General features: G+C 46.6%; 1 protein-coding gene across 1 annotated transcript in view; it reads right to left on the bottom strand.

The window, feature by feature from the left end:
* Nucleotides 1-20,203, bottom strand: part of LOC121554582 (5,6-dihydroxyindole-2-carboxylic acid oxidase-like) — a 28,366-nt gene extending 8,163 nt beyond the window's left edge. Inside the window, exons 1-3 of the mRNA XM_041868207.1 lie at nt 19,654-20,203; nt 5,252-5,574; nt 3,942-4,146 (exon numbers count right to left, since the gene is read on the bottom strand). Of these exons, the coding sequence (XP_041724141.1) occupies nt 3,942-4,146; nt 5,252-5,574; nt 19,654-20,008 (883 nt within the window). The 5' untranslated portion in view covers nt 20,009-20,203. The remainder of the gene's footprint in view (nt 1-3,941; nt 4,147-5,251; nt 5,575-19,653) is intronic.
* Nucleotides 20,204-20,524: the final 321 nt, after the last annotated feature.

The raw sequence follows: 20,524 nt of genomic DNA on the forward strand, positions 1-20,524 counted from the left end.
AGACCCAGAGTCTTAAGCTTGGTGACGAGCTTGGAGAGGACAATGGTATTGAACGCTGAGCTGTAGTCGATGAACAACATTCTCACACAGGTCTCTTATCTAGGTGGGTGAGAGCAGGGGAGGGTGGAGAGCAATTGAGATTGTGTAATCTATGGATCTGTTGGGGTGGTATGCAAATTGGAGTTGGTCTATGGTGTCTGGGATGTTGGAGTTAATGTGTGGCATAGCCAGCCTCTCAAAGCACTTCATGATTACAGAAGTGAGTGCTACAGGGCAGTAGTCATTGTGGCATGAAGCCTTAGAGTTCTTGGGGACAGGAATAATGGTGGTCATCTTAAAACATGTGGGGATTACAGACTGGGAGAGGTTGAAAATTACTGTGAGTATGCCTGCCAGCTGTTCTGCGAACATTCCCTAGAATATCGTCGGGCCCCGCGGCCTTGCGGGTGTTAAAGACCTTTCTCACGTTGGCCTTGGAGAGCGAGATCATCCAATCCTCTGGATCGGTGACGGCCCTCATACCCGGCACGATGTTGTTGTTGTCAAAGCGTGCAAAAAATGCATTGAGTTCGTCTGGTAGAAAGGCATCATTGGGTAGATCATGGTTGGGTCTTCCTTTGCGATCCGTAATGGACTGTAACCCCTGCCACATGCGTCGGGTGTTGAAGCCTGTGTAATATGATTCCACCTTATTCCTATATTGTCCTTTTGCTCATTTGATGACGCGGCGGTCATAGCGGGACTTCTTGTACTTATTCCTGTCCTCGGCCGTAGCGTCAGGGTTGTCTACGATAGCTCTGTGTTCGGTAGTCCTGTCCTTTAGTTTAGCCCCAACCTTGGTGTTAATCCAAGGCTTTTGATTGGAGAAGCAGCAAACCCTCACTGTTGGGACAACGTCGCCGATGCATTTCCTAATGAAGCCAGTGATGGAGTTGGTTAGCTCGTCAATGTTATCGGCGGAGTCTCGAAACCTATTCCAATCAGCACTAGCAAAGCAGTCCTGTAGCATAATCTCTGATTCTGGTGACCATTTCTCAACGGAGCGAGTCACAGGTATTTCCTGTTTGAGTTTTTGCTTGTAAGCCGAAATGCCTTCTCAAACATGTGAACTTTCATGTGCCTTAATAACAAACTTGTATGCCATCTGTAAATACGAATAAAATTGTTAAATTACGTGCCTAGTTGGTTTAGCCAAAGAAAAAGACAGCAACCTTCCCGCTAGCCATGATTGGCTGAGATAATGAGTTTGGATTGGTCTGCCATATAGCAGGCTTCTGTCAAAAAATGTATCTTGTATTAAAACTGCATAAGTGTTGCTCTCCACTTTCTGGAGGACCGAGTTTTGAAATCAGTGGAATTCGAGTATGATAGCTAAGGAGATAGAGAAAACACCTGTCTCCGGATTACATCTTCAAACTAAGGGCAACCATAGCATCCGACAGGAGACGGGTCCATCCATGAATGATGTATATGGGTAAGATAGTCTAGCTAGCTACATTTTCAGAAATTACACATTTCTAATTTTGATAGAAAGATCCATTTGCTTGGCTAGCTATAGCCTAATGTTAGCTAGCTGACATTGAACCTGGTTGGTTAGCTACCTGCAGATTCATGCAGGGTAGTAACGTCATGAATTGTGATTATGGTTAATTGTTTACCTAGCTAGCTAGCTAACGTTGGCTGGCTGGCTGGCTTGCTAGCTAACGTTACGTGTATGAACTTATTATTCGTATATCAGAGCCATTTGCTTAGTTAGCTATAGCATAATGTTAGCTAGCTAAAATTGAACCTGGCTGGTTAGATACCTGCAGATTCATGCAGGGTAGTAACATCATGAGTTGTGACCGGTAGACCCATGGGGCGGCGCGCAATTGGCCCAGCGTCGTCCAGGGTAGGGGAGGGAATGGCCGGCAGGGATGTAGCTCAGTTGGTAGAGCATGGCGTTTGCAACGCCAGGGTTGTGGGTTTGATTCCCAAGGGGGGCCAGTATGAAAAATAAACTAACTGTAAGTCGCTCTGGATAAGAGCGTCTGCTAAATGACTAAAATGTAAATGTAAATGTGATTATGGTTCATTGTTTACCTAGCTAGCTAGTGTCGTAGTAAATATTAAAATGTTATAGCTTGGTCTGACTAAAATCTTGTGCATGACCCATTTTAATGTTAGGAGCTTGTTTTCAATCAATGCTGTTCCTATGCAAGAACAATGGACAGAGCCAATATCTTCTCAAGGACAACTCCCACGCCACAGGCCACAATCTGGTTGCTCCCCACGAGACTTTCCTTTGAGAACATACACACATTCACACACACATCTCCATGCATACGCACACTCATCCTCATGCCTCACGAGTTACGCACACACACACACTGCACTTCCTTCTACTGGTCAGAATGGGGCTTCTACTCTGGACAGAGCAGACCCGCCTCCTACGCCTCGGGAACCAATCAAGGGACTAGAAGAAGGACCCCTTCCTTTGTGTTGCATTGTATAAAGTAATGCTGAAAACTCTGTTTTTGATCCCTTTCAACTGTCTCGATAAGAGGCAACTGAATGGGTCCATGCATGTAGCTTGAGCAGTACCAGCTATCTCTGTTGTTTAATAAACTGCCTTTTGCTTAAACATATTCCTCTCCGTCTAGCGTCGTTGGTTCTGTACTTCCTCTCCTGTATGGTTTCACCAACACTAGCTAATGTTAGCTGGCTGGCTCGCTAGCTAACGTTATGTGTATGACCTTATTATTTGTATCTCAGAGCCATTTGCTTAGCTAGCTATAGCATAATGTTAGCTAGCTAACAATGAACCTGGTTGGTTAGCTACCTGCAGATTCATGCAGGGTAGTAACGTCATGAATTGGGATATGGTTCATTGTTTACCTAGCTAGCTAGCTAGCTAGCTATATGTCTTAAAAAAAGACTCCACTATGCAAGTAACCATTTCGGGTGCGTTCGTAAATTCAGTCCGGCCATCTACTGGGATTTCAGAGCACTCTCGTCTGAGTGTGCCAGAGCGCAGAATAACTGATGAATTTACGAATGTTGAATATGGCCGGTGTCAGTAAACGTCGGCAAAAAAACGTCATTAAATTGTTGCCAGCAGCACAGTTACAGTCACCAACGCACTGGATAACATGAAAACAGCCTAACTAGCTCTGCTAGGGCGAGTAAAATGGTCAGAGTGGGGTGTTCTCTCATTATGTCTCATTACTGCCATTGTGAGGTCAGAACATTCGGATCAACCCTACTCATGCGCAAGAGCGTCCGGTGTGCGCTCTGAACCGAGAGCGACATGTTTTGAATTTACGAACGGACAATCTGACAGCACAGTTGCAGTCACCAATGCTCTGGATAACATAACAGCCTAACCAGCTCTGCTAGGGCGAGTAATGTTCAGTGAGCTGTTCTGGAAGTAGCTAGCAAGTTAGCTTGGGTGCTTGCCTTCTGTTGTTACTACAGAACGCTCAGATCATCCCTTAAAGAGATGGGTGTGGCTAAATGTAAGAGGGTATGAACGATGCTGAATGGGTGTAGACAAAGAAGGGCTCTCCAGTAACAGTACCAAAAGATTCAAAGGCCATTTTTTCAAAAGTGAGTTTACAAGTTTATCACCTTTCAAAGCAAAATTACTTTCCCATTGTTCCTCAACTGTAGTGTATGATAGACCATTTTGTAGCTCCGAGTCTCTACTTGTATCCAATGTAAAAAAACACCATTTCAAATGTTGCTAAGTAAGACCAATTTCAGTACATATGTCCCTTGATGTTCTAGTCATTTGTCAACCTTGCTGAGTATGTTTCTATAATCTCAATGAATTCTACCCATTTTAACATTTGGGGAGGGTGAGTTGATCCTAGATCTGTGCCTACAGGCAACTTCTACCCACCATATATGGTGTTTTCTTTCAAACTTGGAAGGATATGAGCGCACTACTGAAGGCTTACTGTTGCAGATGGTTCCCAGTGTATCATAGTCCTCCACACTCTCACAGATCACCCTCCAGTTGGAGAAGATAGAGTTGGTGCTGATGGAATTCATATCGAGGTTGCTCCTCGCTCCCAATAGGTCATCTGTGCAGATGTCACAGGTGCTTCCACCAATGGCAAAGTTCCAGTAGGGCAGGGCAAAGGAAGGGTCTTGCAGCATATCCTAAATTGAGAGTAGGGTTAGAATTAATTACATAAAGGGCACACAATTATAATAATTAGTTTGTGCAATTAGAAGCCACAATAATGAACTGCAAATAAAATAGTTACAAATGGTCTTGGAGAAGTATATAGTGCCTGCATTATTTTAAGCCAACTAATGCAACAACATACAGCTGTATCACAATCTCAATATTTAGCTGCAACTGATTCAATTTTTTCAATTGTATGAAACAATGATTTGTCTTTATTGCTGAGGCCTAATATAGCCCCCATACTGACAGCCAAGATAAATATCTTTGAAAACAATAAACAGTCTCTGTCAGTAATGCCAATGTGTAATGCATAATTCAAGGGATAACTTGGACAACAGATGCTCTTTTGTGTCCTATTAGAGGGGAAATCTAGGCTCAGACTAGTAAACGCTTAAGCACATTTTCTGCAAAGCTTGCTTGATTATGGCACAAAATTGCTTCATCTGGAAAGATATCCTCACCCTTAATGTGGCACTAATTCAAGCAAACAATAGGTAAAGTGGGCACCGAGTGGCGCAGTGGTCTAAGGCACTGCATCGCAGTGCTAGCTGTGCCACTAGAGATCCTGATTCGAATCCAGGCTCTGTCGTAGCCGGCCGCGACCGGGAGACCCATGGGGCGGCGCACAATTGGCCCAGCGTCGTCCAGGGTAGGGGAGGGAATGGCCGGCAGGGATGTAGCTCAGTTGGTAGAGCATGGCGTTTGCAACGCCAGGGTTGTGGGTTCGATTCCCACGGGGGGCCAGTATGAAAAAAATATATAAAAATAAATAAATAATGTATGCACTCACTAACTGTAAGTCGCTCTGGATAAGAGCGTCTGCTAAATGACTAAAAATGTAAAAATGTAAAGTGAAATAACTATTGATGGGTAATAAATAGGCCCAGCCTACAGATTAAAATTGATTTTGCTGGAGGTGAAAATCCATAATACCATTAGATGATTGCCTATTATATTGTGATATCCAATTGAATAGTAGGCACACTATAAAATTAGTTATTTGCATTATTATTGACTATTTCACTTCATATTACATGCAGTGACATACATGTGATTGTTGGTACCCCATCTCACCTGCATGTCGCGCTCAAGTTGGAGCAGGTGAAACCTGTGCCAGGTCACAAACCCGGGACCTTGGTGAGAGAAGTCGACTCCGCCAAAGCTCGGCTGGCCGGCCCCCATGAAGGTCTTGCTGACCGAATAGTAGTGGGTCCATACAAAGTAATTGTAGATGGTGATGTTCTCAAACTGCGGGGTATTTCCATCGGGTCCGAAGACATCCTGGTACCGCCGCGTAGCTATCACAATGTCTGGATGCACGGTGCGCTTGGCCTGGTCCAGTGCGGTCACGAAAGCTCGCTTCTGATCCGCACTTAGCTGCATCACGTTTCTCCGGACTGAAGGATTAAAGAGAAAAATAAAATGTGATTATCTTAATCATTAATGCGTTAATGAGCAAATTTTTTTGTGGAAAGAAATTAAGAAATTATAGGGCAGGTAGCCTAGTCACCGTTCATCTCTACGCATACACCATTGCCTGAATATGAGGCAAAAAGGTCATTATATCACTATATGTAAGGACATTCGTGTCCTTGCAAAACATTTTTGTGTTGTATGCTTTCCATAGTCTGTGCAGAAATGTGTCTTTTAAACAGTTGAGTGGCAGTGCATTAAGTCAAAGTTGACTTAGGGGTAGACATAACATAGTAAACGAAAATCTGGGATGCTCAAATTAGTGTGATATGTTACGTTTGGTATGGTATTCATTTGTGGATTTCCATCATCATATGATATGTTACGAATTACAATTAATATGTTATGAATTACAATTTGTTGTCACGGATTCTGCCGAGGCTGCCCCTCCTCCTTGCTCGGGCAGGCTTCGGCGTTCGTCGTCACCGGAATACTAGCTACTGCCGATCTATGTTTCTATGTTTCTATGTTGCACCTGTTGTCTATTGTCACACACCTGTTGCCCATTATTGTAATCACGCCTTCCCTATTTAACCCAGTGGCTCCCAATGTGTTTTGTGCGTGGTTGTTTTTCGTTTCGTGTGTCGTTGGTGAGCGGGTTAGTTCCTCCCTGTGTGGAGGTATTCTGTATTGTTATCTTTACTTATTTCAGTAAAGTACGTTTCTTAGAGTTCTGTGTCCTGCGCCTGACTTCGATCCACCGCATTACACTGACACCCGTGACAGAACCACGCACCATTTATGGAGTCAGCAGGTACAGCCAGTCAGTCCGAATCGATGGAGGAACGATTTCAACGACAGGAGAGTATAATCCAGGCTCTTGGCACCGCCATGGAGAGGGTGATGAATACTATGGACAGTTGGGAGAGAGGTGGCCTTCCTACACCTCCTCCAACCACTCTACCACCCATACCACAGTCCACCCCTTCGCCACCTGGGCCCAGTGGGATTCGGCTCTCGCTCCCGGCGCCCTCGGGATACGAGAGCGTGTCCGACCTCATCTCCTGTCTGTCGAGGAAGGCGCTCGAGTGGGCCAACGGCGAGTGGGGAGGAATTGACGCTACATCGGTCCGCTACGAGGATTTCACCCGCCGCTTCCGGGCGGTATTCGATCGTCCACCGGAGGGGAGAGCGGCGGGCGAGCGTCTGTTCCACCTAAGACAGGAGAGGAGGAGCGCCCAGGATTTTGCGCTGGAGTTCAGGACATTGGCAGCCAGCGCAGGATGGAATGAGAGGGCCCTGATCGACCACTATCGTTGCAGCCTAAGGGAGGACGTTCGGAGGGAACTGGCCTGCAGGGATACCAATCTCAACCTGGACCAACTGGTGGAGATGTCCATCAGGCTGGATAACCTGTTGGAGACCCGCGGACGTTCTGATCAGGGCCCATTCATTCCATCCCCCAGCACCTCCGACTCTACCCCCATGCGCTTAGGGAGACCAGGAGAGGGGCCGTCCCCTGCACCAACTGTGGCCGCAGAGGACACACTGCCAAGATAGCGTAGCAGTGCGGTCGTGTTCTCTTGTGTGTCCATGTAAATAGCCTGTTTTTTTTTATTTATTTTTTTATTTTACGTATATATTTCCCTATCACACTTTTCATCCTTCTACTAAATATACTTTCCTGCAATCCGCCTCACTCAATGTGGAACAGATTCTATTATTTACTCACCTTTATCTAGAATCTCCAGTTGAAACTAGCCAGTCAGCTAACTAGCTAACTAGCTACTTGCTATTAGCCGCCGTTAGCGGTTTTCACCCAGAACATCAGATTTTCTGCCGGAATAACTGAATCACTGGACCATAACACCGGATCTAGCTAGCCGCAACCGAATGGATGTCGAATGGATGTTGCTGTAGGCTAATCACCACTGTCCCCGTAGCACCAGTTAGCCTTGAGCCTTGAGCTAGCCCCGGCTATCTACCTCTCTGTCTACCGGACGGGAGTAGCCAGCGAACCAGCTAACTAACTACTTGCTATTAGTCACCGTTAGCGGCTTTTCTCCATTGTCCGTGGCCTGCACTACCTACCAGCCAGCTCTAGCCTGGACTATTATTGGCCAGTCTGCACTGTCTGCACAGCGAGTTATCGACCCAGAACCTATCAGATTTTCTGCCGGAATCACTGAATCACTGGACCATTAACACTAGATAATCGCAGCTAGCTAGCTGCAACCAAATGAACGTTGTTGTTGGCTAATCAGCCTTGAGCTAGCCTTGAGTCAGGCACATCTCCCGGCTATCTACCTCTCTGTCAACCGGACGGGATCTCCTAGAGTCGACACGGAGCCCTGCCGATCCATCACGACTGGTCTGCAGACGTAATCGTCTGTGGTTTCAACAGGCTTCCCGTTGCGACGACCACGAAGATCCATCTGCTAGCCCCAGCCCGCTAGCACACGCAAACTACAACCGTGCTTCCTGCTCACTGTGCTGAAGCACCAATTTGAACTGCTCTCGGACTCACATATTGCTGTTCACTGGACCTTATGATCACTCAGCTGCACAGCTGATGCCTGCTGGACTGTTCCTTTACACGGTACCCTGTCCTGTTTATTCTGTTTAGCCTCAGCCCAAACTTTATTGCCATTCCCAGTTGTTGTTTTAGCTCTCTCTAATAACACCTGTGATTGCTTTATGCCTCTCTCCCATGTCAATATGCCTTGCCTATTGCTGTTCCAGTTAGTTCTTATCATACAATTTCACTGTAGAACCCCAAGTCCCTCTCAAACTGCCTCAAATAGTTCCTTTGTTCCACCCCCAATACACGCCGAGAACGGCTCAATCGGTGTCTCCAGTGATGCTATCTCTTTCATTGTTACCAAACGCTTAGGTTTACCTCCACTGTACTCATATCCTTCCATATCCTTGTCTGTACATAATGCCCTGAATTTTTCTACAACACCTGGAAATCTGCCCCCTTTATTCTCTGTACCCAACGCACTAGAAGACCAGTTCTTAAAGCCTTTAGCCGTATCCTTATTCTAGTCCTCCTCTGTTCTTCTGGTGATGTAGAGGCTAACCCAGGCCCTGCAGCCCCCAGTATCACTCCTACTCCCCAGGAGCTATCATTTGTTGACTTCTGTAACCGTAAAAGCCTTGGTTTTCTGCACGTTAATATCAGAAGCCTCCTTCCTAAGTTTGAGTTATTCACTGCGTTAGCACACTCCGCCAACCCTGATGTTCTAGCAGTGTTTGAATCCTGGCTTAGGAAGGCCACCAAAAATTCTGAAATGTCCATCCCCAACTACAACATTTTCTGTCTAGATAGAACTGCCAAAGGGGGTGGAGTTGCAATCTACTGTATATCCAGGTCTGTGCCCAAACAGTTTGAGCTTCTACTTCAAAAAATCCACCTTTCCAGAAATAACTCTCTCACTGTTGCCGCTTGCTACAGACCCCCCTCAGCCCCCAGCTGTGCCCTGGACACCATATGTGAATTGATTGCCCCCCATTTATCCTCAGAGTTCGTACTGCTTGGTGACCTAAATTGGGATATGCTTAACACCCCGGCCATCCTACAATCCAAACTAGATGCCATCAATCTCACACAAATTATCAACGAACCTACCAGGTACAACCCTAAATCCGTAAACATGGGTACCCTCATAGATATCATCCTGACTAACTTACCCTCTAAATACACCGCTGTCTTCAACCAGGATCTCAGCGATCACTGCCTTATTGCCTGCGTCCGTAACGGGTCCGCAGTCAAACGACCACCCCTCATCAGTGTCAAACTCTCCCTAAAACACTTTAGCGAGCAGGCCTTCCTAATTGACCTGGCCCAGGTATCCTGGATGGATATAGATCTCATTCCGTCAGTAGAGGATGCCTGGTTTTCTTTAAAAGTAATTTCCTCTCAATCTTAAATAAACATGCCCCATTCAAAAAAGACAGAACTAAGAACAGATATAGCCCCTGGTTCTCCTCAGACTTGACGGCCCTTGACCAGCACAAAAACATCCTGTGGTGTACTGCATTAGCATCAAATAGCCCCCGCGATATGCAACTTTTCAGGGAAGTTAGGAACCAATATACACAAGCAGTTAGGAAAGCAAAGGCTAACTTTTTCAAACAGAAATGTGCATCCTGTAGCACTTACTCCAAAAAGTTTTGGGACACTGTAAAGCCATGGAGAATAAGAGCACTTCCTCCCAGCTGCCCACTGCACTGAGGCTAGGAAACACTATCATCACCGATAAATCTACAATAATCGAGAATTTCAACAAGCATTTTGCTACAGCTGGCCATGCTTTCCACCTGGCTACCACTACCCGGGCCACCAGCTCTGCACCCTCCGCTGCAACTTGCCCATGCCCCCCGCTTCTCCTTCACACAAATTCAGACAGCTGATGTTCTGAAAGAGCTGTAAAATCTGGACCCCTACAAATCAGCTGGGCTAGACAATCTGGACCCTTTCTTTCCAAAACTAGCCGCCGAAATTGTCGCAACCCCTATTACTAGCCTGTTCAACCTCTCGTTCGTAACGTCTGAGATCCCCAGAGATTGGAAAGCTGCCGCGGTCATCCCCCTCTTCAAAGGGGGTGACACTCTAGATCCAAACTGTTACAGACCTATATCCATCCTGCCCTGCCTTTTGAACGTTTTTGAAAGCCAAGTTAACAAACAGATCACCGACCATTTCGAATCCCACCGTACCTTCTCCGCTATGCAATCCGGTTTCCGAGCTGGTCATGGGTGCACCTCAGCCACGCTCAAGGTCCTAAACTTTATTATAACTGCGATCGATAATAGACTACTGTGCAGCTGTTTTCATCGACCTGGCCAAGGCTTTCGACACTGTCAACCACCGCATTCTTTTAGGCAGACTAAATAGCCTTGGTTTCTCAAATGACTGCCTTGCCTGGTTCACCAACTACTTCTCAGATAGAGTTCAATGTGTCAAATCGGAGGGCCTGTTGTCTGGACCTATGGCAGTCTCTATGGGGGTGCCACAGGGTTCAATTCTTGGGCCGACTCTTTTCTCTGTGTATATCAATGATGTCGCTCTTGCTGCTGGTGACTCTCAGATCCACCTCTATGCAGACGACACCATTTTGTATACATCTGGCCCTTCATTGGACACTGTGTTAACAAACCTCCAAACGAGCTTCAATGCCATACAACACTCCTTCAATAGCCTCCAACTGCTCTTAAACACTAGTAAAAATAAATGCATGCTCTTCAATCGAACGCTGCTGGCACCTGCCCACACGACTAGAATCACTACTCTTGACGGGTCTGACTTAGAGTATGTGGACAACTACAAATACCTAGGTGTCTGGTTAAACTGTAAACTCTCCTTCCAGACTCACATTAAGAATCTCCAATCCAAAGTTAAATCTAGAATCGGCTTCCTATTTCGCAACAAAGCCTCCTTCACTCATGCTGCCAAACATGCCCTCGTAAAACTGACTATCCTTCCGATCCTTGACTTCGGCTATGTCATTTACAAAATAGCCTCCAACACTCTACTCAGCAAATTGGATGTAGTCTATCACAGTGCCATCCGTTTTGTCACCAAAGCCCCATATACTACCCACCACTGGGATGGCTGGTCCTCACTACATATTCGTCGCCAAACCCACTGGCTCCAGGCCATCTATAAATCACTGCTAGGCAAATCCCCGCCTTATCTTAGCTCATTGGTCACCATAGCAACACCCACCCGTAGTATGCGCTCCAGCAGGTATATCTCACTGGTCATCCCCAAAGCCAACACCTCCTTTGGCCGCCATTCCTTCCAGTTCTCTGCTGCCAATGACTGGAACGAATTGCAAAAATCTCTGAAGCTGGAGACTCTTATCTCCCTCACTAACTTTAAGCATCAGTTGTCAGAGCACCTTACTGATCACTGCACCTGTACACAGCCCATCTGAAATTAGCCCACCCAACTACCTCATCCCCATATTGTTATTTATTTTGCTCATTTGCACCCCAGTATCTCTATTTGCACATCATCTCTTGCACATCTATCATTCCAGTGTTACTACTAATTGTAATTATTTTGCACTATAGCCTATTTATTGCCTTACCTCCATAACTTGCTACATTTGCACACACTGTATATATTTTCTGTTGTATTTTTGACTTTATGTTTTGTTTTACCCCATATGTAACTCTGTGTTGTTGTTATCGCACTGCTTTGCTTTATCTTGGCCAGGTCGCAGTTGTAAATAAGAACTTGTTCTCAACTGGCTTACCTGGTTAAATAAAGGTTAAATAAAAAATTAAAAACTGCGGGTCGGTGCTGGGGAGGGTCCCCAGGGAGTCGAGGCAGTAAGCAGAGCACTGGTCGACCATCTCAGGTGAGTAAGCACCCGACTCACCCAGATCTCCCTGTTGGTCAGTTGTGTATAGAGGTTGTTTTTCCAGAGTTTTCTCCTCATTCCCAGCATAAGGCGCTAGTAGATTCAGGCGCAGCTGGGAATTTTATTGATCGTCAATATTCACATAGTTTAGGAATTCCTACTGTTCGTGTTGATGTGCCCTTCCCTGTCCACGCATTAGATAGTCGCCCGCTAGGGTCAGGCCTAATCAGGGAGGTTACCGCACCACTCTTAAATGAGGACACAGGGGGGTCATGAGGAAAGGATTAGTCTCTATCTTATTGATTCTCCTGCGTATCCTGTGGTGTTGGGACTTCCCTGGTTAACCACTCATGACCCCACTATTTCCTGGCAACAGAGGGCTCTCAAGGGATGGTCCAGTCAATGCTCAGGGAGGTGTGTAGGGGTTTCCTTGGGGGCTACTACGGTGGAGAGTCCAAACCAGGTCTCCACAGTGCACATTCCTTCCGAGTATGCCGATTTGGCTCTCGCCTTCAGTAAAAAGAGGTCGACTAAATTACCACCCCATCGTCCGGGGGATTGTGCGTTAAATCTCCAGGTAGGCGCTGCACTTCCCCGGAGTCACATGTATCCTCTGTCACAGGCGGAGAAGGCGGCTATGGAAACATATGTCTCCGAATCTCTGAGACAGGGATACATTCGGCCTTCCACTTCACCTGTTTCCTCAAGTTTCTTTTTCGTGAAGAAGAAGGATGGTGGGTTACGCCCGTGCATTGATTACCGTGGGCTTAATCAGATCACTGTCAAGTACAGCTATCCCTTACCTCTGATAGCTTGTATGACGGAATCACTGCACGGGGCGCGCTTCTTCACGAAATTGGATCTCAGGAGCGCGTACAATCTGGTGCGTATTCGGGAGGGAGATGAGTGGATGACGGTATTCAGCACCACCTCAGGACACTATGAGTACCTCGTCATGCCATACGGGTTGATGAATGCTCCATCAGTCTTCCAAGCCTTTGTCGATTAGATTTTCAGGGATCTGCACAGACAGGGTGTAGTGGTGTATATTGATGACATTCTCATATACTCCGCTACACGGGCCGGGCATGTGTCCCTGGTGCGTAAAGTACTTGGACGACTGTTGAAGCATGACCTGTATGCCAAGGCGGAGAAATGCCTGTTCTTTCAGGAGTCCATCTCCTTCCTAGGGTACCACATGTCCGAGTCTGGGGTGAGGATGGAGAGTGACCGCATTTCGGCCGTGCGTAATTTTGGGGGTTTGCAGCAATTTTGGGGGTTTGCCAATTACTACCGGAGGTTTATCCGGGGCTTTGGTCAGGTAGCGGCTCCCATTACCTCGTTGCTGAAGGGGGAACCGGTGCGTCTGCGGTGGTCAGCTGAGGCGGACAGGGCGTTCAATCATCTGAAGAACCTGTTTACCTCGGCTCCAGTGCTGGCTCATCCGGATGAGGACGCGTCGGAGGCTGGGATAGGTGCTGAACTTTCCCATCGCTCGGGCACACCACCCAAGCTCCGCCCCTGTGCGTTCTTTTCGAAGAAGCTCAGTCCAGCGGAGCGCAACTATGATGAGGGGGACCAGGAGCTGTTGGCTGTAGTCCAAGCCCTGAAAGCATGGATACATTGGCTTGAGGGGGCTAACCACCCTTTTCTCATTTTAACTGACCACCGCAATCTGGAGTACATCCGGGCGGCGAAGAGATTAAACCCTCGCCAGGCAAGGTGGTCAATGTTTCTCACCCGTTTTTGTTTCACCCTTTCGTACAGGCCAGGTTCCCAGAACGTCCTGCTGCCTCATTCCTCTGCCCGGTCTCCCTACGGCCCTACAGACTGCTGAGGCCCTATTTACACACGTCTTCCAGCACTATGGGATACCTGAGGATATAGTGTCTGATCGGGGTTCCCAGTTCACCTCAAGGGTTTGGAGGGCGTTCATGGAACGTCTGGGAGTCTCGGTCAGCCTGACCTTAGGGTTTCACCCCGAGAGTAACGGGCAGGTGGAGAGAGTCAACCAGGAGGTGGGTAGGTTTCTGAGGTCGTATTGCCAGGACCGGCGGGGGGAGTGGTCGGTTTTCCTCCCCTGGGCAGAGATGGCCCAAAACTCACTCCGCCAATCCTCCACTAACCTTACTCCATTCCAGTGTGTATTAGGTTATCAGCCGGTTCTGGCACCTTGGCATCAGAGCCAGATCGAGGTGGATGAATGGTTTCGGTGCTCACAGGAGACCTGGAACGCTGCCCATGTGCGCCTGCAGTGGGCCATCGGGCGGCAGAAGACGAGCGCCGACCGCCACCACAGTGAGGCTCCGATGTATGCACCGGGGGACCGGGTCTGGATCTCAACCCGAAACCTGCCCCTTCGGCGGTTTGTGGGCCATTTAAAGTCCTGAGGAGATTGAACGAGGTATGTTATAGGTTACAGCTTCCTCCTGAGTATCGTATTAACCCCTCGTTCCATGTGTCTCTCCTCAGGCCGGTGGTAGCTGGTCCACTCCAGGAGTCTGAGATACGGGAGGTTCCTCCGCCCCCACTGGACATCGAGGGGGCACCGGCGTACTCGGTCCGTTCCATCTTAGATTCGAGGCGTCGGGTGGGAGGCCTGCAGTATCTCGTGGAGTGGGAGGGTTACGGTCCGGAGGAGCGGTGCTGGGTCCCTCCATGTTGAGGGATTTCCACCGTAGTCATCCGACTCGCCCCCCACCGCGTCCTCCTGGCCGGTGTCGACGCACGGCTGGAGCCACGCGTCGGGGGGGTGTACTGTCACGGATTCTGCCGAGGCTGCCCCTCCTCCTTGCTCGGGCAGGCTTCGGCGTTCGTCGTCACCGGAATACTAGCTTCGATCCACCGCATTACACTGACACCCGTGACATTCGTATGATATGTTACAAATTTCAATTTGTAGAATATGTTATCAATTTGCTATTTCTTTTCTTATTTTAACCAGGTAAGCCAGTTGAGAACAAGTTCTCATTTACAACTGCGACCTGGCCAAGATATAGCAAAGCAGTGCGATTAAAAACAACAACAACACAGAGTTACATATGGAATAAACAAAAAAGTACAGTCAATAACACAATAGAAAATCTATATACAGTGTGTGCAAATGTAGTAAGTTATGGAGGTAAGGCAATAAATAGGCCATAGTTCAAAATAATTACAATTTAGTATTAACACTGGAGTGATAGATGTGCGGAAGATGATGTGCAAATAGAGATACTGGGGTGCAAATGAGCAAAATAAATAACATTGTAAATAACAATATGTGGATGAGGTAGTTGGGTGGGCTAATTACAGATGGGCTGTGTACAGGTACAGTGATCGTTAAGCTGCTCTGACAACTGATGCTTAAAGTTAATGAGGGAGATAAGTGTCTCCAGCTTCAGAGATTTTTTTTGTTCGTTCCAGTCATTTGCAGCAGAGAACTGGAAGGAATGGCGGCCAATAGGGGTTGCGACAATTTCGGCGGGTAATTTTAGAAAGAAAGGGTTCAGATTGTCTAGCCCAGCTGATTTGTAGGGGTCCAGATTTTGCAGCTCATTCAGGACATCAGCTATCTGAATTTGGGTGAAGGAGAAGCGGGGGGGCATGGGCAAGTTGCAGTGGAGGGTGCAGAGCTGGTGGCCGGGGTAGGGGTAGCCAGGTGGAAAGCATGGCCAGCCGTAGCAAAATGCTTGTTGAAATTCTTGATTATCGTAGATTTATCGGTGGTGACAGTGTTTCCTAGCCTCAGTGCAGTGGGTAGCTGGGAGGAGGTGCTTTTAATCTCCATGGACTTTACAGTGTCCCAAAACTTTTTGGAGTTAGTGCTACAGGATGCAAATTTCTGTTTGAAAAAGCTAGCCTTTGCTTTCCTAACTGCTTGTGTATATTGGTTCCTGACTTCCCTGAAAAGTTGCATATCGCGGGGGCTGTTCGATGCTAATGCAGTACGCCACAGGATGTTTTTGTGCTGGTCAAGGGCAGTCAAGTCTGGGGTGAAGCAGGGGCTATATCTGTTCTTAGTTCTGAATTTTTTGAATGGGACATGCTTATTTAAGATGGAGAGGAAAGCACTTTTGAAGAACGTCCAGGCATCCTCTACTGACGGAATGAGGTCAATATCCATCCAGGATACCCGGGCCAGGTCAGTTAGAAAGGCCTGCTCGCTTAAGTGTTTGAGGGAGCGTTTGACAGTGATGAGGGGTGGTCGTTTGACCGCGGACCCATTACGGACGCAGGCAATGAGGCAGTGATCGCTGAGATCCTGGTTGAAGACAGTGGAGGTGTATTTAGAGGGTAAATTAGTCAGGATGATATCTATGAGGGTGCCCATGTTTACGGATTTAGGGTTGTACCTGGTAGGTTCCTTGATAATTTGTGTGAGATTGTGGGTCGGCCGGGGTGTTAAGCATATCCCAGTTTAGGTCACCAAGCAGTACGAACTCTGAGGATAGATGGGGGGCAAGCAATTCACATATGGTGTCCAGGGCACAACTGGGGGCTGAGGGGGGTCTGTAGCAAGCGGCAACAGTGAGAGACTTATTTCTGGAAAGGTGGATTTTTAGAAGTAGAAGCTCAAACTGTTTGGGCACAGACCTGGACAGTATGATACAGCTACATCTCTACAATAGATTGCAACTCCGCCCCTTTGGCAGTTCTATCTAGACGGAAAATGTTGTAGTTGGGGATGGAAATTTCAGAATTTTTGGTGGCCTTCCTAAGCCAGGATTCAGACACTGCTAGAACATCAGGGTTGGTAGAGTGTGCTAATGCAGTGAATAACTCAAACTTGGGGAGGAGGCTTCTGATGTTAACATGCAAGAAACCAAGGCTTTTACAGTTACAGAAGTCAACAAATGATAGCGCCTGGGGAGTAGGATTGATACTGGGGGCTATAGGGTCTGGGTTAACCTCTACATCACTAGAGGAACAGAGGAGGAATAAAATAAGTGTACGGCTAAAGGCTTTAAGAACTGGCCTTCTAGTGCATTGGGTACAGAGAATAAACGGGGCAGATTTCCGGGCGTTGTAGAATAGATTCAGGGCATTATGTACAGACAAGGATATAGAAGGATATGAGTACAGTGGAGGTACACCTAAGCATTGGGTAACGATGAAAGAGATAGCATCACTGGAGGTACCGATTGAGCCAGTCTCCGCGTGTATGGGGGGTGGGACAAAGAATCTATCTGAGGCAGGTTGAGCGGGACTGGGGGCTTTACAGTGAAATAGTACAATAACTAACCCAAACAGCAATAGGCTAGGCATATTGACATGGGAGAGAGGCATAACGCAATCACAGGTGTTATTCGAGAGGGCTAAGACAACAACTGGTAATGGCGACGAAAGTTTGGGTTGAGGCTAAACAGATAAACAGGATGGGGTACCGTGTAAAGGAACAGTCCAGCGCGCATCAGATGTGTAGCTGAGTGATCATAAGGTCCAGTGAACAGCAATAGGTAAGTCCAGGAGCAGTTCGTAGGCTGCTACAGCACAGGCGAGCAGGAGGCACGGCTGTTGATTGTGCGTGCTAGCGGGCCGGTGCTAGCAGATGGATCTTCGTGGTCGTCGCAACGGGAAGCCTGTTGAAACCACATCAGACGATTACGTCGGCAGACCAGTTGTGATGGATCGGCGGGGCTCCGTGTTGACACTAGGAGGTCCCGTCCGGTTGACAGAGAGGTGGATAGCCGGGAGATGGGCCTGGCTCGAGGCTAGCTCAAGGCTAACTGGTGATAGCTTTGGGACAAGTGGTGATTAGCCAACAACAACATCCATTCGGTTGCAGCTAGCTAGTTGTGATGATCCGGTGTTAAGGTCCAGTGATTCAGTGATTCCGGCAGAAAATCTGAAATGCTCTGGGTCGATAGCACGCTGTGCAGACTGGCCGATAATTGTCCAGGCTAGAGCTGGCTGGTAGGTAGTGCAGGCCACGGACAGTGGTGAAGACCGCTAACGGTGGCTAATCGCAATAGCTTATAGCAAGTAGCTAGTTAGCTGGCTAGCTGGCTAGTTTCAGCCGTGGGTTCTTTATAAAAGGTATGAAGAAATAATAGAATCCGTTCCACATTGGGTGAGGCGGGTTGCAGGAAAGTATATTTAGTTAAGGATGGAAAGTGAGATAGAGAAATATATATACGAAAAAATACAAAAAAACTGGCTATTTACACGAGGACACAACATAATACAAGACCGCACTGCTATGCCATTTTGGATAACCTATACATATAATATGTTTCCAATTCCAATTTGTTGTGACTATGTTAGTTAAGTGGATAATGCTAACATTAGCTAGGTGGCTAACATTAGCTAGGGGTTAGGGTTAGGGGCAGGGGGGAAATTAACACCCATCACACGCCAAATATGGGTAGATTTTGGCATTGGCGGGTAAGAATGTTTATTTCACCAGCCACGTTGGCGGGTGATCACACACAGCATTTGGGAACTGTTTTTTTATCAACCCAAATGTAGAAGTTGGTCGAATTGACCTGAAAGGCTACTAAAGTGTGACTTTGTCCTCGTGTTTCTTGGCTAGTTACATTGTTTTGTTCACACGCTAGATTGTTTTTCAATATTAGTTTTGAGTTTGCTGCAACTGTCTACTGGTAGAGCAGACACGAGATTATCATCTCTGACAGACAGGGAGTGCCGTTACCACTCAAATATTTGGGGGTAACGGCAAATATTTGGGAGTAAATTGTGCTTGATTGATCATGGAACATTCCAAAAACCTTTTATTCATGTTTTGTCATTTCTTATCATTAAAACACTCAAATAAATGTGGCCCTACATTTATTTTTGTGCTCCTAAATATCAATTTATGTACTCCTTGTAAAAAATAAACTGCATTAGAGCCCTGAACTAATAATAATAAATAACCCGTATCACTCAGCATTTTGTGTCAGGGCAGGCACTTAGTTGATTCTTGATGTTCAGTTGTAGAACTGTTTACCTGTTTAACTTTTTACTATTGTATCTAAATTATTTATTTTGGTTAAAAGACTCAGGTCACAAAAATAATATTGAATTGAGCAATATACCACATTACTTCTTACTAATAATACATGTATTGTTTTAAAAACATTACAAAGCATGCTCATCTGTTATTTGTCCACCCTGGTTAGGGGTTAAGGTTAAGGTTAGGGGTAGGAGTTAGCTTAAAGGGTTACGGTTAGGGTTAGGGGAAGGGTTAGCTAACATGCTAAGTAGGTGCAAAGTAGCAAAAAAGTAGTAAGCAGTTGTAAAGTTGATCATTAGCTAAAATGCTAAAGTTGTCCGTGATGAGTTTGAACACGCAATCTTTGGGTTTAGACATTCGAGTCACCCCCCGTTTTTTGCCTTAAGTAACATGTCTTATACAACCATGCCATATATCATAGCCTACTAATTTGAGCATCCCGGATTTTAGTTTACTATGTTACGTCTGGTCTATAAGACCAGCCTGGTAAAGTAAGGCGCATTGGAGCCTTGTATAGAGGTTGTTTGTGGTAGGCTATCATTTACTTATTTTATTCAACAGATATGTGGACTGTTGATTTCAATTATGTTGGTTTAAGTGTGAGATTTACCACTCCACTTAAATGAGACACATAATTGAGATGATTAACCCTATGCAGTTTCGATTGCGTAAAAACATCAAATCATTTTATAATGGAAACTGCAACATTTGGTTATTTGTTTTCAAGTGGGATAAAAAAAAAGAAAACGTACCAACAGCGACGGGTTGGTCACAGTTTAACCCGGCCAAGCCATGCATACAACGGCTACAATCATAACCGGTGAAATTCCCGTTGCACTGGCAGGTTCGGTTGAAGTAACGGATGGGCCAACGTTCACGGTCATCCCGTCCATCGTGGGGGTACTGCGGGCCGTGTGGACTTGCGTCTGCCGCTATCGAAATACACTGTCCACGTCTTGTGGCGGACCCGCAGGCGTCATTCGCGACCCCAAACGGGGATGGACAACACTGACCACTCCGAAGTCCCTCCAGAGTCACACATTCCCTCGGAAACTGCGCGCCCACAAACACCGCGCCGAAAAGCACCAACAATCCGTACTTCCACATAGGCAATGAATAGGCAAAAAGACGCACACCAGAACGTTAGTTAAATGTAACCGTGCATCACCCAATTCTCTTTCTTCAATCACATCTAACAGAAGTCAGTACCTTACTCGAAACCACATCACTTCAAAGTTCCTTTTCTGTTTCAACTCAGTGCGCACTTGTGTCCTCTTGTATGCTACTAATTGCCCACACACCAGCCAAATAAACATCTGGCCTTTAAATACCGCATTAGCACATGACTGGATGCCCAGATTTCTGATCCCCTCGTGATCACATCACATTTCCAACCGGACTGAGAGGGATAGATGTTAGGCAGTCATGCACACTGTTTTACTACTATGAGACACACCAAAATTCAGAGTTTTGAGAAGAATGTGATTTAACATGGTTAGAAAGTACATAACATAAGCCTAAAACCGAATTTAAGCACTCATGTCACCTGTGCAAGCTACTGAATTAATGCTGTCCTCCAGTTTTCACCCCATCAATTGATGTTCATGAACTTCTAGACCAATT

This window comes from Coregonus clupeaformis, chromosome 39, assembly GCF_020615455.1.
Source record: "Coregonus clupeaformis isolate EN_2021a chromosome 39, ASM2061545v1, whole genome shotgun sequence".
NCBI lineage: Eukaryota > Metazoa > Chordata > Actinopteri > Salmoniformes > Salmonidae > Coregonus > Coregonus clupeaformis.